Source organism: Saccopteryx bilineata, chromosome 4 (genome assembly GCF_036850765.1).
Source record: "Saccopteryx bilineata isolate mSacBil1 chromosome 4, mSacBil1_pri_phased_curated, whole genome shotgun sequence".
NCBI lineage: Eukaryota > Metazoa > Chordata > Mammalia > Chiroptera > Emballonuridae > Saccopteryx > Saccopteryx bilineata.
The window spans coordinates 295,688,660-295,700,837 of NC_089493.1; the positions used below are offsets into that span (position 1 = coordinate 295,688,660).

Consider the following 12,178-nt stretch of genomic DNA (forward strand, 5'->3'; position numbering starts at 1 on the left):
GGATGAGGCCCCTGAGGCTCCCCCCAAAATTAAAACAGCACTACCATATGGTCCAGCGGTCTCACTTCTGGTTGTGTCCAGAGGAAATGAGGTCAGTACCATGAAGAGATAGCTGCAGCCCCGTGTTCATTGCAGCATTGTCCACAGTGGACAAGACACGGCCCACATGTCCATCAACAGATGGACGGGGTGGAAGGAAATCCTACCCTTTGTCACATCACGGATGCACCTGGAAGCTTTATGCTAAGTAAAATAAGACAGCCCCACAGAGAGAAAGACGGCATGACCCCTGTCACACGAGGCATCTAAGAGTCAAAAGTAGAGGAGACCAGCAGTTTTCAACTGGCGTGCCACGAGAATTTTTTTTTTAAGACTTTAAAAAAATTTTTTTTATTCATTTTAGAGAGGAGAGAGAGTGAGAGAGAGTGAGAGAGAGAAAGGGGGGAGGAGCAGGAGGCTTCAACTCCCATATGTGCCTTAGACCAGGCAAGTGCAGGGTATTGAACCGGCGACCTCAGCATTCCAGGTCGATGCTTTATCCACTGCACCACCACAGGTCAGGCATGCCACGAGAATTTTTAAAATATCTGTTGACCTCTTTTCTCTTCGATTGTCAAATTTTAAAAAAGTGATAACAGTCAACATCACAACAGCCATCCAAGTGTGAATGAATCAAAATTATACCTACTTTTTTTGTCAGATGGGCAAAGAAAAATTCTTTTGGTGTGCCACAGAACTTTAGTACTTTACGTGTGCCCTGAGATGAAAAAAAGGTAGAAAATCGCTGGAGTACACAATGAAATGGTGGTCACCGGGGGATGGGGGGGTGGCAAGCTGCTGTTCAGCAGATACAAAGCTACCGCGCCACAAGGTGAGCCTGAGCACTGTTCTACGTGTAACACAGCGCCTGTCGTGAACAGGGGGTCGTGCACTTGAAAATGCATTAAGCAGTGTTCTTACCACACACAAACCACTCACGGACAAAGGGATAAATCTTTGAAGATGATGGAATGTTGATTACCTTGATGATGTCCAAACCCACCAGCAGTCTACATTAATTATGTGCCGTGTTTGCATGCCTGCGTATGCTTCACTAGAGCTGGGGGAGGGGAGCCTCTGGCACGTGCGGTATTTAGTCAAGCCTGGCAGCTCGAATATCAATCAAGGGTTAATGACAGGGTCTCCTTTGTGGAAAAGCCTTGCTTCTTGCCTTTGCAAATGTCTGTAGTGCATATATGCCCACCACAGCCAATCTCAAGAGGCCAGTGTGCCATCACTAAAGCAGACTTAGGAGCCTGACCAGGCGGTGACAGTGGATACAGCGTCTGCCTGGGACCCAGGTTCAAAACCCCGAGGTTGCTGGCTTGAGCGTGGGCTCATCCAACTTGAGCATGCAGGGTCGCCGGCTTGAGCGTGGGGTCATAGATACGACCCCATGGTTACTGGCTTGAGCCCAAAGGTTGCTGGCTTGAACCCAAGGTCGCTGGCTTGAGCAAGGGGTCACTGGTTCAGCTGGAGCTCCCTCCCCCTCCGTCAAGGCACATATGAGAAAGCAATCAATGAACAACTAAGGTGCTACAGCTACAAGTTAATGCTTCTCATTTCTCTCCCTTCCGTGTCTGTCTGTCTGTCTCATTCTTTCACTAAAAAAATTAAAATTAAAAAATCATACAAAGCAGAGTTAGGAAGACAGGAACACAAGTTTGGGCTCTCATCTTGATACAAGACAACCCCAGCATGCAGTGTCTCCTATAACTGCAGCCAAGTGCTTTCCTGCAGACCTAGTCTTATGATTTTATGTGACTTTCACTCTTTCTGTGATGTCTCAACGTTGGAACATGTTACCATTAGAAAAAAAAATTGAATCACTTCCCAAAACTTTGAATTATTTCATACTCTAGAAAGGTATGTTTTGTTTATTGTTTTTATATCACCTCTCTCCCTACCCACCCAAATTACATGAGCATGCACCCATGGGACCAAGTGAAAACCCATTAAGAAGACTTCACGGATCCATCCATTCAGCCAACTTCCACAGTAATGGATCTCTCCTGTCTGACCAGCGCCATCCATCCCCCCTTCTTCTGATAACAGCACTTCACTACTCTTTAAGCAATCATCCCTTACCTCACCCCGAGTCCTCAGAACCTACTTCCTGGCTCTTGCAGTTAGCACACACAACACAGGCCTGGCCAATCAGAACGTTCCGTTCCCCTGAAGAAGGGACAAGGTCCCAGTGAGCTAATGACACTCTTTGCTTGAAATTATTGACAAATAAAAATCTGTTCCCACTGGGTTACTGAGGAAGCCTGGAGCCACCAGTGGCCACCCTCCACCATGAAGAAGAACCCCTTCGAGAATTAAGCCAGCACAGCAGAAATCTGAGCTGAGAAATGAAAAATAACTGAGTACAGATAGCGTCATCCAAGAGCTCTTGGACCGAGCTGTGTCTGAAGTCACTTCCAGACTTAGTCACTTCCAGACTTCTACATGAGCCCGTCAAAACCCTTTCTAGCTCAAGTCCCTTTGATTTGGGATTTTGGTCACTTGCAACCAAAAGATTGTTGACTGATTGGCAGATCTGAGATCCAATGAGGTTAGACTTTAGTAGACTCTCCAGTTGTCTCCTTGACCCTAACCAGAGCTTGATGTAGAGTAGGACTGTGCTTGATTGGAGCCCGTCCCCGCCACGGGGGCCGAGGACTGGTCTTCGAGCTGGCCGGACGTACCCAGAAGGTCACTTCAGGATCCGGATGCTCATCTTCTGCTCAATATTCATCTTCTCCAAGGACTGGTGGGGAGGGGAGGTCGTCAAGGGGACGTCACCTCGGTAGCCCTCTCTTCTTCCAAGCTCCTCTCCCGTCCCCATGGCCCCACCATTCCCTCTCTTTCTGCCCCGCACCTTCCAGCTTCATTCCCTGTGTCCGTCTGTCCTAAGAACTCACGCTGTCAACCCCTCGGGCCCCAAGGGCACGCTGACCTTGGTGAACTCCAGGAAGGACACAGCCCCGTCCCCGTCCTCATCGGCCTCCTGCACTGTGCGGTCCGCGATGCTCTCCAGCTGCTCCTCTGTCACCTGCACCCCAACCATCAGCCGAAGCACCTGGGAGGTGGCGGAGACCACGGCCATAAAGAGAACGGAGACACAGGGACTGCTAGCATCGTTTCCCCCAACGGAAAAGTCATCGGCTGTCTTGTAACCCATCCCTCCTCCGTGGTTCGCGCCATTCCAAACACGTCCCACCGTACCCACTAATAATTCCCCCTCAGCCTCCTGACCTCCATCCACGAAGTGCCAGGTGCACCACCCCTTCCCCAGCTGCTGCCGTGGTAACCCAAACTGAAAACTGTCTCTGGGCAGTGGCGATGTCATTCCGGGATCACGTCCCTTCCTGCTCCCGGGCTCCCAACCTGCAGCATCTCGTGCCTGGAGATCTTTCCGTCGCGGTCCTGATCGTAGAGCTGAAATGCAACTGGGAAGACAATGGGGGGGAGAGGGCGGGTCTTCCCTGGTTCTCTTCCAGCCTAAGGTCGCCCTGGGGGTGGGAGGGGCGCAGGTCTAGACAGGCTCACCAAGGGAGTGGGAGGTGTCTGGGGCCTCTCACTGGTGTGGAAAATCTAGGGTCTCACAGGGGGTGGGGATGGCCTTCCAACTCACAGCGAAGTTTGTTCATTCTGCTGTTGAGGGGTTCAGGTTCCTGGGGACCCCGGGTTCCCGTGTCCTCCTCATCCACGGGTCGGAAATGAGCCAGGACCCTGACAAAGCCTGGGAATTCCACTCGCAGGTTCCTGAGAGGGGCGGGGGGGGGGGATGGAACCGCCGCAGGGGTCACCTGGGCCTCCTTCGGCCTCCCTCCCTAACCCCGTCGCCGGCTCACAGGAGCTGCGCCCCCACCCCCTTCCCGGGGCCGGCGAGGTCTCACCCATCAGGAAAGAAGCTGTCTATGATGCGATCCCCCAGCGGGTTCACGGCCAGCGCCCCGATCTGCTGCAGGTCCACGCGGCTGCAGAGCACGTCCAGAGTGGACAGAGCAGAGACGGAGATGGACGGTCAGGAGAGGAGAGCGGGGCGCGGTCAGAAACACAGCGGGGAGGCCCCAGCTGAGCTTCCCCTCACCTCAAGTAGCCCTTCTTGTTACTGTCCAGGGCCCGAAACCGGTGGTAGAGGCGGACCAGGCTGGCCTGCGAGACTGCGGGCGGGAAGACGGGAGGGTGACGTCCGGGCTGGCCGGAGGGGGAGGGACGAGGCCGGGGCAGGCTCTCCGCGCCCCCGCGCTCCTCTCTGGGAGACCAGGGAACCCAGCCCACCTCTGCCATCCGGGCTGGAGGACAACTGGGTGTCCCCAGTCTCGGGAACGCGGCCCCGCCTCAAACCTCGACGTGCGGCCTCGGGGTACCGCGGCCCTGACCCCGAGATCACGGCTCGGACCTCCCGGCCTCGCGCCTCTCTCCCCCCGCCCTCCAGCCCCACCGGCCCCGGCGCCCCGCTCACAGCCCGTCTCCCGCCGGATGCTGTCCGCGTCGGGGATCAGCGCCGCGTGGGAGCCGCGGGAACCCATGGCGGAGCCGCAGCGATCTGTCCTCCTGCCCAAGCGCGGCCGGCCGCTGGGTGGCCCGGGGCCAAAGGCCAACCTGGCGGGGACCCAAGTTCCTGAACCCCGGCGTTCCTCGCCTCCCACTCGAATAGAAAGCAACGCCCTGAGTGGCGAGGTCAGAGGGCGGCGCGAACAACGAGCCGCTTCATGGCGAGGTGCCAAGGTCGGCGCGGGGAGAGGCTGGGGCGAGGCCGGGTCCCGCCCGTCGCGCGCCCTCCCCACCCCCCTCGGGTCCGCGTTCCCACGCGCGCCCTCCCCGGGCTCCGCCCCCCCCCTCGGGTCCGCGTTCCCACGCCCGCCCTCCCCGGGTCCTGTGTTCCCACGCGCGCCCTCCTGGGCCCCACCCGCCCCCCTCGGGTCCGCGTTCCCGCGCGCGCCCTCCCCGGGTCCTGCGTTCCCACGCGCGCCCTCCCCGGGTCCTGCGTTCCTACGAGCCCCGGGCGCCCAGCCGCCACCTCCTGCGGGCCCACCTCTCCCCGCCCGGCTGTCCCAGCGCCCCTGAGGAAGACTAAAGGACACGACCTTCTTCCTCTGCGGACAGAATCCAGGTTCCCTGGAAAAAGCTTGGCGCCTGGCGCGGTGCGGGTAGGAGACTGGCCGCGTTGCTCCCAGTCCGGAATGACCCCAGCCTGGGCCCCCTCCCCAAGCAGGAGGGCCAGAGAGAGAGAGGCGTTAAGGATTCCCAAAGGGCTGAAGTGGGTAAGGTCCCGAGGCACAGAGGGGTCCGTGGGTTAAGTAGAAAGAGCATTGAATCTGGGGACTTGATTCCCAACTCTTTTGTTTAGTCTACTGTTGTAAGGTACCAAAAAGCTGCAAAGTAATATTGATATTCTGGGAGGAAAGGTCAGGCTTTCCTGTCAGGCTTTCCTGTCCTGTTCTTCCTTTAGGGAGGGGAGGGAGAAGAATGTAGAAGTTTCTGGCTTGCAAGAACAATGGGTCATTTAGTTTCAAATCTAAAGTAAAGGTTAACCGAGAAACTTCTTCTCTTTCAATAGGAGGCAGAATTTACATACCACCTTGCATTGATTGTAGTTCCTCCCCCTCCCTGGAATCTTGAGGGTAAAATACCTCTAGGCTAGAGAGGGACCAGGTACCCTGAAAGATTTGTAAATATCTTTGATTGTGTTACCTTAAAGGCCTTAATGTTTCTTTGTGTCCCCTACATAAATGTTATAATCTTGTTAATGTGTCATAATATCATGCTCTCCCCTGCCCACGTGTGATCAAGGGTATATAAGCAGCCCCTGAACTATTTTTGGCACTGCACAATTTGGGCCTGATGCCCCGTGTCAGCCATATGCCGCAGGCATATTTAAATTTTCCTCCTTTAATAAAACCCTTCAAGCCCTGGCCAGATGGCTCAGTGGTAGAGCATCGGCCTGGTGTGCAGGAGTCCCGGGTTCGATTCCCGGCCAGGGCACACAGGAGAAGCGCCCATCTGCTTCTCCACCCCTCCCCGTCTCCTTCCTCTCTGTCTCTCTCTTCCCCTCCTGCAGCCGAGGCTCCATTGGAGCAAAGTTGGCCCAGGCGCTGAGGATGGCTCTGTGGCCTCTGCCTCAGGTGCTAGAATGGTTCTGGTTGCAACAGAGCGATGCCCCAGATGGGCTGAGCATCGCCCCCTGGTGGGCATGCCGGGCGGATCCTGGTCGGGCACATGCAGGAGTCTGTGGGAGTCTGTCTGACTGCCTCCCCGTTTCCAAACTTCAGGAAAAATAAATAAATAAATAAAACCCTTCAAAATTTATCTGGACTGGGTGTCTACGTGAACTCGATGAAGTGAGGTATGGTGCGTTTCAGAATCTGGGGTGCAGTACTTTATAACACTACTAACATTACCGTTTGTTTAATTGAGTCAGTGTTTACAAATCAGGAGATGAACAGAACTCCAGACTCCCAGCTTCTGAGAAACCAGAAGTCTGACATCACTAGGCCCTCGCAGCTCCTGGGGCCCCTCAGCTGCAGCTGGGGGGGGGCGGGGGTGCAGCTGTCAGGTTTCAATGGAGCACGGTGGGCTGTCCTGGTGCCACCGTCCCCGCCGGCCCAGGTCACTCCCCTAGGTGCCCCAAGGGCCTTCGGTAGCAGCTCCAGGCTGGGAATGACTCAGAGCACGGACCGGCCCTCAGGGATGCGGGGTCCCCGCCGCTGAGGTTGCCCAGGTCGGTGCCCCAAGGGCCTTCGGTAGCAGCTCCAGGCTGGAAATGACTCAGAGCACGGACCAGCCCTCAGGGATGCGGGGGACCACAGCCCGAGAGAGGGTGACATACAGCAGTGTGATGCATAAAGGAATGGTGGTGACAACAACGTGAGCTCTCATTTCTCAAGCACACCTGCATTAGCTCACACCTTCACAGCACCTGCTGAGCTGTCTTCTTCCTGCTGTGAGGTGTGTGGCAAAGGCCGCCCCGGGGACCAGGAGTGGGGACCACACGGCCCCCAATGGGGCAACAACAATTTTTTATTCTTTTTCTGTATGAAGCACAGTTATACACACAGTACACGACTAGATAAAGTACATCAGTCATATTGAAATTTCATGGAGAGGTAATTATAATGAGGGTAGAAAAGTCTAGAAATGCTCCTTAGGTGGGGACAATAATTAAGAAAAGGCTGGGAAACTTAGTCCTTGTTGGGCAGATAAAATATATTATGCTCACTTTGTTGAAGATGGTGCTGCCCACATGGAAGCCTGTGGCCCAGGTGACTGCTTGGGATGGGTGTGATTGTATTAATGTGTGTTGGGGGCGGGCTGTGGGCAGGCAGGATCCTTGTAACCTGGGGCTTGGTTTTAGGACTAAGCCTTTCCCACCCTTTTAGATGTGGGGTGGACTTTGTATCAGAGACTTCCCTATTTTGTATATTGGATTAAAGGCTTTGATTTAATGTACCATACAGTGGGGCAGACCGGGAGCTTGCTCTCTCGGTTCCTGAGATTAGCATTAGAGGACAGAGCAGAGAGGCCACTGGAAGAGGCCAGGAGAAGCAGCCAAGATGGTGGAGTGCTGAGGGAGAACCAGTTTGTGCAGGGAGAAGGAAGGAGATGGGAACAGAGGTGAATGAGGCTGGTGAGCTGGAAACCTTTGATTCTAGGAAACTCGGATAAGTCAGTAGCTTTGTGAGCACTGAGTGACTGGGTTTTGGAGCCCAGTGTGTGTTTTTACGTGCCAGCTGGGTGCAAGCTAGGATTAAAGCTAATGACCCACCAGTTCTTGGCTCCATTATTTCATTACCGTCTGTCCGTATCAAATGCAAACCTGCATGGGCTACGCGGCTGTGATGGTGGCCGTGCCCACTGGCCACACACCCAATGATTAAGTAACTGGTGTAAGAAATGCTTGGTTTCCTTACACACACACACACACACACACACACACACACACACACACACCCCTCCCCAAGGACTAAAGCTTCCGGAAAAGCACAGGGCTCCCTAATGAGGCCCAGCACCACTCCAGTGCATAGATGGGCTTAGGTTCTGAACCCCGGAGGAGGTACGGGCTCCCTGGGACGCCGCCGTAGTCACCCTGGGCCAGTGTGGAATGCCGATCTTGGAAAGAGCTTCTACAACCTTTATGTCTGAGTCAGTGCAGCTTTAAGTAAATCAGGCCCCAGAGAATAATTAACTGCTCCCATCTCCACACCGTCCCCAGCCCACAGGAAAGCACTGCTGGAACTCACCCTTGCTTCAGGCACACAAACAGGGTTTAATCAACTTCACAGTCCGCCTGGTCGCATCTTTTCAGGGCATTGGAAGGGGTGATGTTTGGGGTAGGATTTTATCTGCAGAATTGAATAGACTGGATTCAGGCAAAATGTTTTGTTGTTGTTGGGTTTGTTTGGGGTGTCTTTGCTTTTAAGCTCCATAAAATTTGCTAGCCAGCCCTGGCTGGTTGGCTCAGTGGTAGAGCATCGGCCTGGCATGCAGGGGACCCGGGTTCGATTCCCGGCCAGGGCACATAGGAGAAGCGCCCATTTGCTTCTCCACCGCCCCCTCCTTCCTCTTTGTCTCTCTCTTCCCCTCCCGCAGCCAAGGCTCCATTGGAGCAAAGATGGCCCAGGCACTGAGGATGGCTCCATGGCCTCTACCTCAGGCGCTAGAGTGGCTCTGATTGTGGCAGAGCGATGCCCCAGAGGGGCAGAGCATCGCCCCCTGGTGGGCAGAGCGTCGCCCCTGGTGGGCGTGCCGGGTGGGTCCTGGTTGGGCGCATGCGGGAGTCTGTCTGACTGTCTCTCCCCATTTCCAGCTTCAGAAAAATACAAAAAAAAAAAAAATTTTTGCTAGCCATTCTTGATGAAGCAATTCTGAGACGCAACAGGAAAAAAAAATGCAGATGCAAGAGTAGTCAAAAAAATACAGAATTCTTCTTTTTTTTTTTTTAAGTGAAGCATTGAGAAGGAGCTGAGTAGCTTCAACTCATAGAGTCAGCACCTTAGTTGTTCATTGAGTGTTTCTCATATGTGCCTTGACCGGAGGGCTCCAGCTGAGCCAGCGACCCCTTGCTCAGGCCAGCGACCTTGGGCTTCAAGCCAGCGATGTTTGGGCTCAAGCCAGCAACTATGGGATCATGTTTATGACCCCCACGCGCACGCTGCTGAGCCCGTGCTCAAGCTGGTGAGCTTGCATGCAAGCTGGCGACCTCGGGGTTTCCAACCTGAAACCTCAGCACCCCAGGTTGGTGCTTTATCCCTTGTGCTACCACTGGTCAGACAGAAAAATACAGAACTCTTACAACTCAATAACAAAGACAAATAACCTCATTTTTAAAAATGGTTTCATTGTTTTGTTTTTAAAAATCTTAGTCTAGAGGGCTAGGCTCTGGCTGGTTGGCTCAGTGAGTAAAACATTGGCTCGGCATATGGATGTCCCGGGTTCGATTCCCAGTCAGGGCACACAGGAGAAGTGACCATCTGCTTCTCTTCCCCTCCTTCTCCCCCTTCTCTCTCTTTTCCCCTTTGCAGCCGGCGGCTAGATTGGTTGGAGCTTGGCCCTGGGCACTGAGGATGGCTCAGTTGGTCTGAGTGTCAGCCTCAGGCACTGAGGATGTTTGGGTGACTCAAGCCTTGGCCTCAGGTGGGGGTTGCCCGGTGGATCCCGGTCAGGGTGGATGCGGGGAGTCTGTCTCACTAGCTCCCCTCCTCTCACTTAAAAAAAAAATGACCCACCTGGAACTTTGTAAATGTTACAATTTAATGCAAGTCAAAATTATATATAAATCTTAAACATTATTTAAGCAAACTTTAATACAAACCTATCAAAAAGAACTTTAAAGCTTTAAAGAGCTTTGGAACCTCTTTAAAGTTCAATTTCTAGAATTATAGCAGAATAAACATTCGTCCTTATGAGACTTTGAAGAGTTTGAATTCATAGTGTGGCAAAATGGATTCGAAAGGCAGAAACCAAAGCCACAGGACTTCGTTTTCCAACATAAATGATGTTAGCTAGGAAAAATGTAAATTATTGAGTGCCTTACGGTATCCACTTCTATGTAGTTCTCACCTGGTACGTTATGAAATGGCACATTCTAAAAATTGTTATATGCAGAGAGCAAGCTTTTTCTAATCCTTTATGTCCATATATTCCCACAAATATGTTTGCTGTCTTGAGGTGTGGCATGACATTTGTGTGTGTGTGTGTTGTGTGTGTGTGTGTGTGTGAGCAGAGAGACAGAGAGGGACAGACAGATAGGAAGGGAGAGATATGAGAAGCATCAATTCTTTGTTGCAGCACCTTAGATGTTTATTGATTGCTTTCTCACATGTGCCTTGACTGGGGGGCGTACAGCAGAGTGAGTGACCCCTTGCTCAAGCCAGCGACCTTGGGCTCAAGCCAGTGGCCTTGGGCTTCAAGCCAGAGACTTTGGGCTTCAAACCAGTGACCATGGGGTCATGTCTATGATCCCACGCTCAAGCCGGTTACCTCACGCTCAAGCTGGTGAGCCCGCCCTCAAGCCAGCAACCTTGGCGTTTTGAACCCAGGTTCTCTGCATCCCAGTCCAATGCTCTATCCACTGCGCCGCCACCTTGTCAGGCTGTCATGACTTCTATGTGACTCCTTCATTATTCTGTAAGGCAGTGTGGCACGGCCGACTTTATGTAGGGTGGGCAGTTCACCTTCCTTAACTAGTTGCTCTGCTCTGTCTCTTCCACGTGGAGTCCAGTATCCACGGTCACTCCTGTGTCCTGCAGGGACCAGCCCCCCTCCACTTCCAGACCCCTCTGGGAAAGGAAACAGCAAGGCTGCCCAGGGATAGGTGGTGCCCACTTTTCATCATCCACTCAAGCAAGACCTGTGAACGGCATGACTTGAAAACCTTCCCCTTGGGACCCCCCCCCGACACCGGAGAGCAGCGGGGCCGACTTCTTCGGCTGTTCCGGGAGGTTCTTCAGTGAATCAGGAACCTCCTGAGAGGTCTGTCCAGCAGGTGGTGAGACTTGGGTTGAAGGCGCAGGCAGGTTCTGTCTCTTTGCTGCCGCTGGGTCGGACGTGTCCGAGGTGCCTTGACTCTCACTGTCAAGCACCAGGTCCTCATCGCCCTCAAGGCTGTGACTGTTGCCTGACTTCCAGGTTGCACTCATCAGCTAGTAAAAGAGCTGTCCAGTTTTTTTTCTATTGCATTTCCTAGTGAGTTTGCAGAACACTCTCTGGGTATCTGCTGGCCTTCTCACCCTGTGCCTCTTGTTGTTCTATTTCTCCCACAGGCTTTTTTTTTTTTGCCTTTTCTCATCCTTCTCTTCTTCTTCCATATAAACATGAGAAGATTTAAATGAGTGAAGCAATGAAATACTCACAGAAGCAAATCCAGCCGCACAGCAAAATTATTTTTTCATTCCTCTTGATCACTGGTGGCACAGTGGATAGAGCATTGGCCCAGGATGCTGAGCTCCCCGGTTTGAAATCCTGAGGTCGCAACTTCAGCGTGCAGCCAGAAGGCTTGAGCGTGGGTTTGCCAGCTTGAGCCCACAGGTCGCTGGCTTGAGCAAGGGGTCACAGTGTCAGCTAGAGCCTCAGGGTCAAGGCACAGATGAGAAGCAATCGGCGAACAACTAGAGTGCTGCAACTACAAATTGATGCTTCTCATCTCTCTTCTCTCTCTCTCTCTCTTTCTCTCTCTCTCTCTCTCTCCCTCTCCCCCTTCCTTCTCTTGCTCCCCCCTTTCTCTCCCTGAAATCAGTAAAAGAATAGAGAATGCTTTAAAAATTATCTTTAATTCCTAGATTCGGGATTCCGCACTGGAGGTCTACAGCAGAGGGGGATAGCAGAGAGGAGGAGAAAAATGCCATTGTCCCCATGGGATGCCATAGAAGCAAAAGCCCTGTGTCCAGGTAGAATGAACCCAATTTTTAAATGAGCAAAAAAGCTTGAACACACATTTCTTCAAAGAAGGTTTACAAATGGCCAACAAGCACATACACACTCAACATCACGAGTCATCGAGGAAATACAAATAAAACCACACGGAGATATCACTTCCCACCCACTTAGACTGGCTAGAAATGAAAACAAAAGAAAAACAACGGAAAATAAACCTCCCGGGATGTGGACGTTTGGGGAGCCCATCTACATCGCTGGCAGAAACGTACAGTGA

General features: G+C 52.9%; 1 protein-coding gene and 1 pseudogene across 1 annotated transcript; both read right to left on the reverse strand.

Annotated features, from left to right (window-relative positions):
* Positions 1-1,879: 1,879 nt before the first annotated feature.
* CHP2 (calcineurin like EF-hand protein 2) lies at positions 1,880-4,691 on the reverse strand. Its single transcript, XM_066278518.1, has 7 exons — positions 4,493-4,691; positions 4,118-4,190; positions 3,924-4,004; positions 3,659-3,789; positions 3,412-3,473; positions 2,981-3,103; positions 1,880-2,791 (listed from the first exon to the last, which is right to left on the reverse strand). The coding sequence occupies exons 1-7, from the start codon at positions 4,557-4,559 to the stop codon at positions 2,738-2,740; spliced, it is 591 nt and encodes a 196-aa protein (XP_066134615.1). The 5' UTR covers positions 4,560-4,691; the 3' UTR covers positions 1,880-2,737.
* A 6,021-nt stretch (positions 4,692-10,712) lies between these two features.
* LOC136334092 (UBX domain-containing protein 8-like) lies at positions 10,713-11,456 on the reverse strand (annotated as a pseudogene).
* Between the last annotated feature and the right edge of the window lie 722 nt (positions 11,457-12,178).

Excerpts from the sequence above, each read along its gene's own strand:
- CHP2 (XM_066278518.1), bottom strand. The coding sequence starts at position 4,559 with ATGGGTTCCCGCGGCTCCCACGCGGCGCTGATCCCCGACGCGGACAGC. Across the intron at positions 3,474-3,658 it reads CAGAATGAACAAACTTCGCT|TTGCATTTCAGCTCTACGAT; the intron begins GTGAGTTGGAAG and ends TTGTCTTCCCAG. Across the intron at positions 2,792-2,980 it reads CCTTCCTGGAGTTCACCAAG|TCCTTGGAGAAGATGAATAT; the intron begins GTCAGCGTGCCC and ends CCTCCCCACCAG.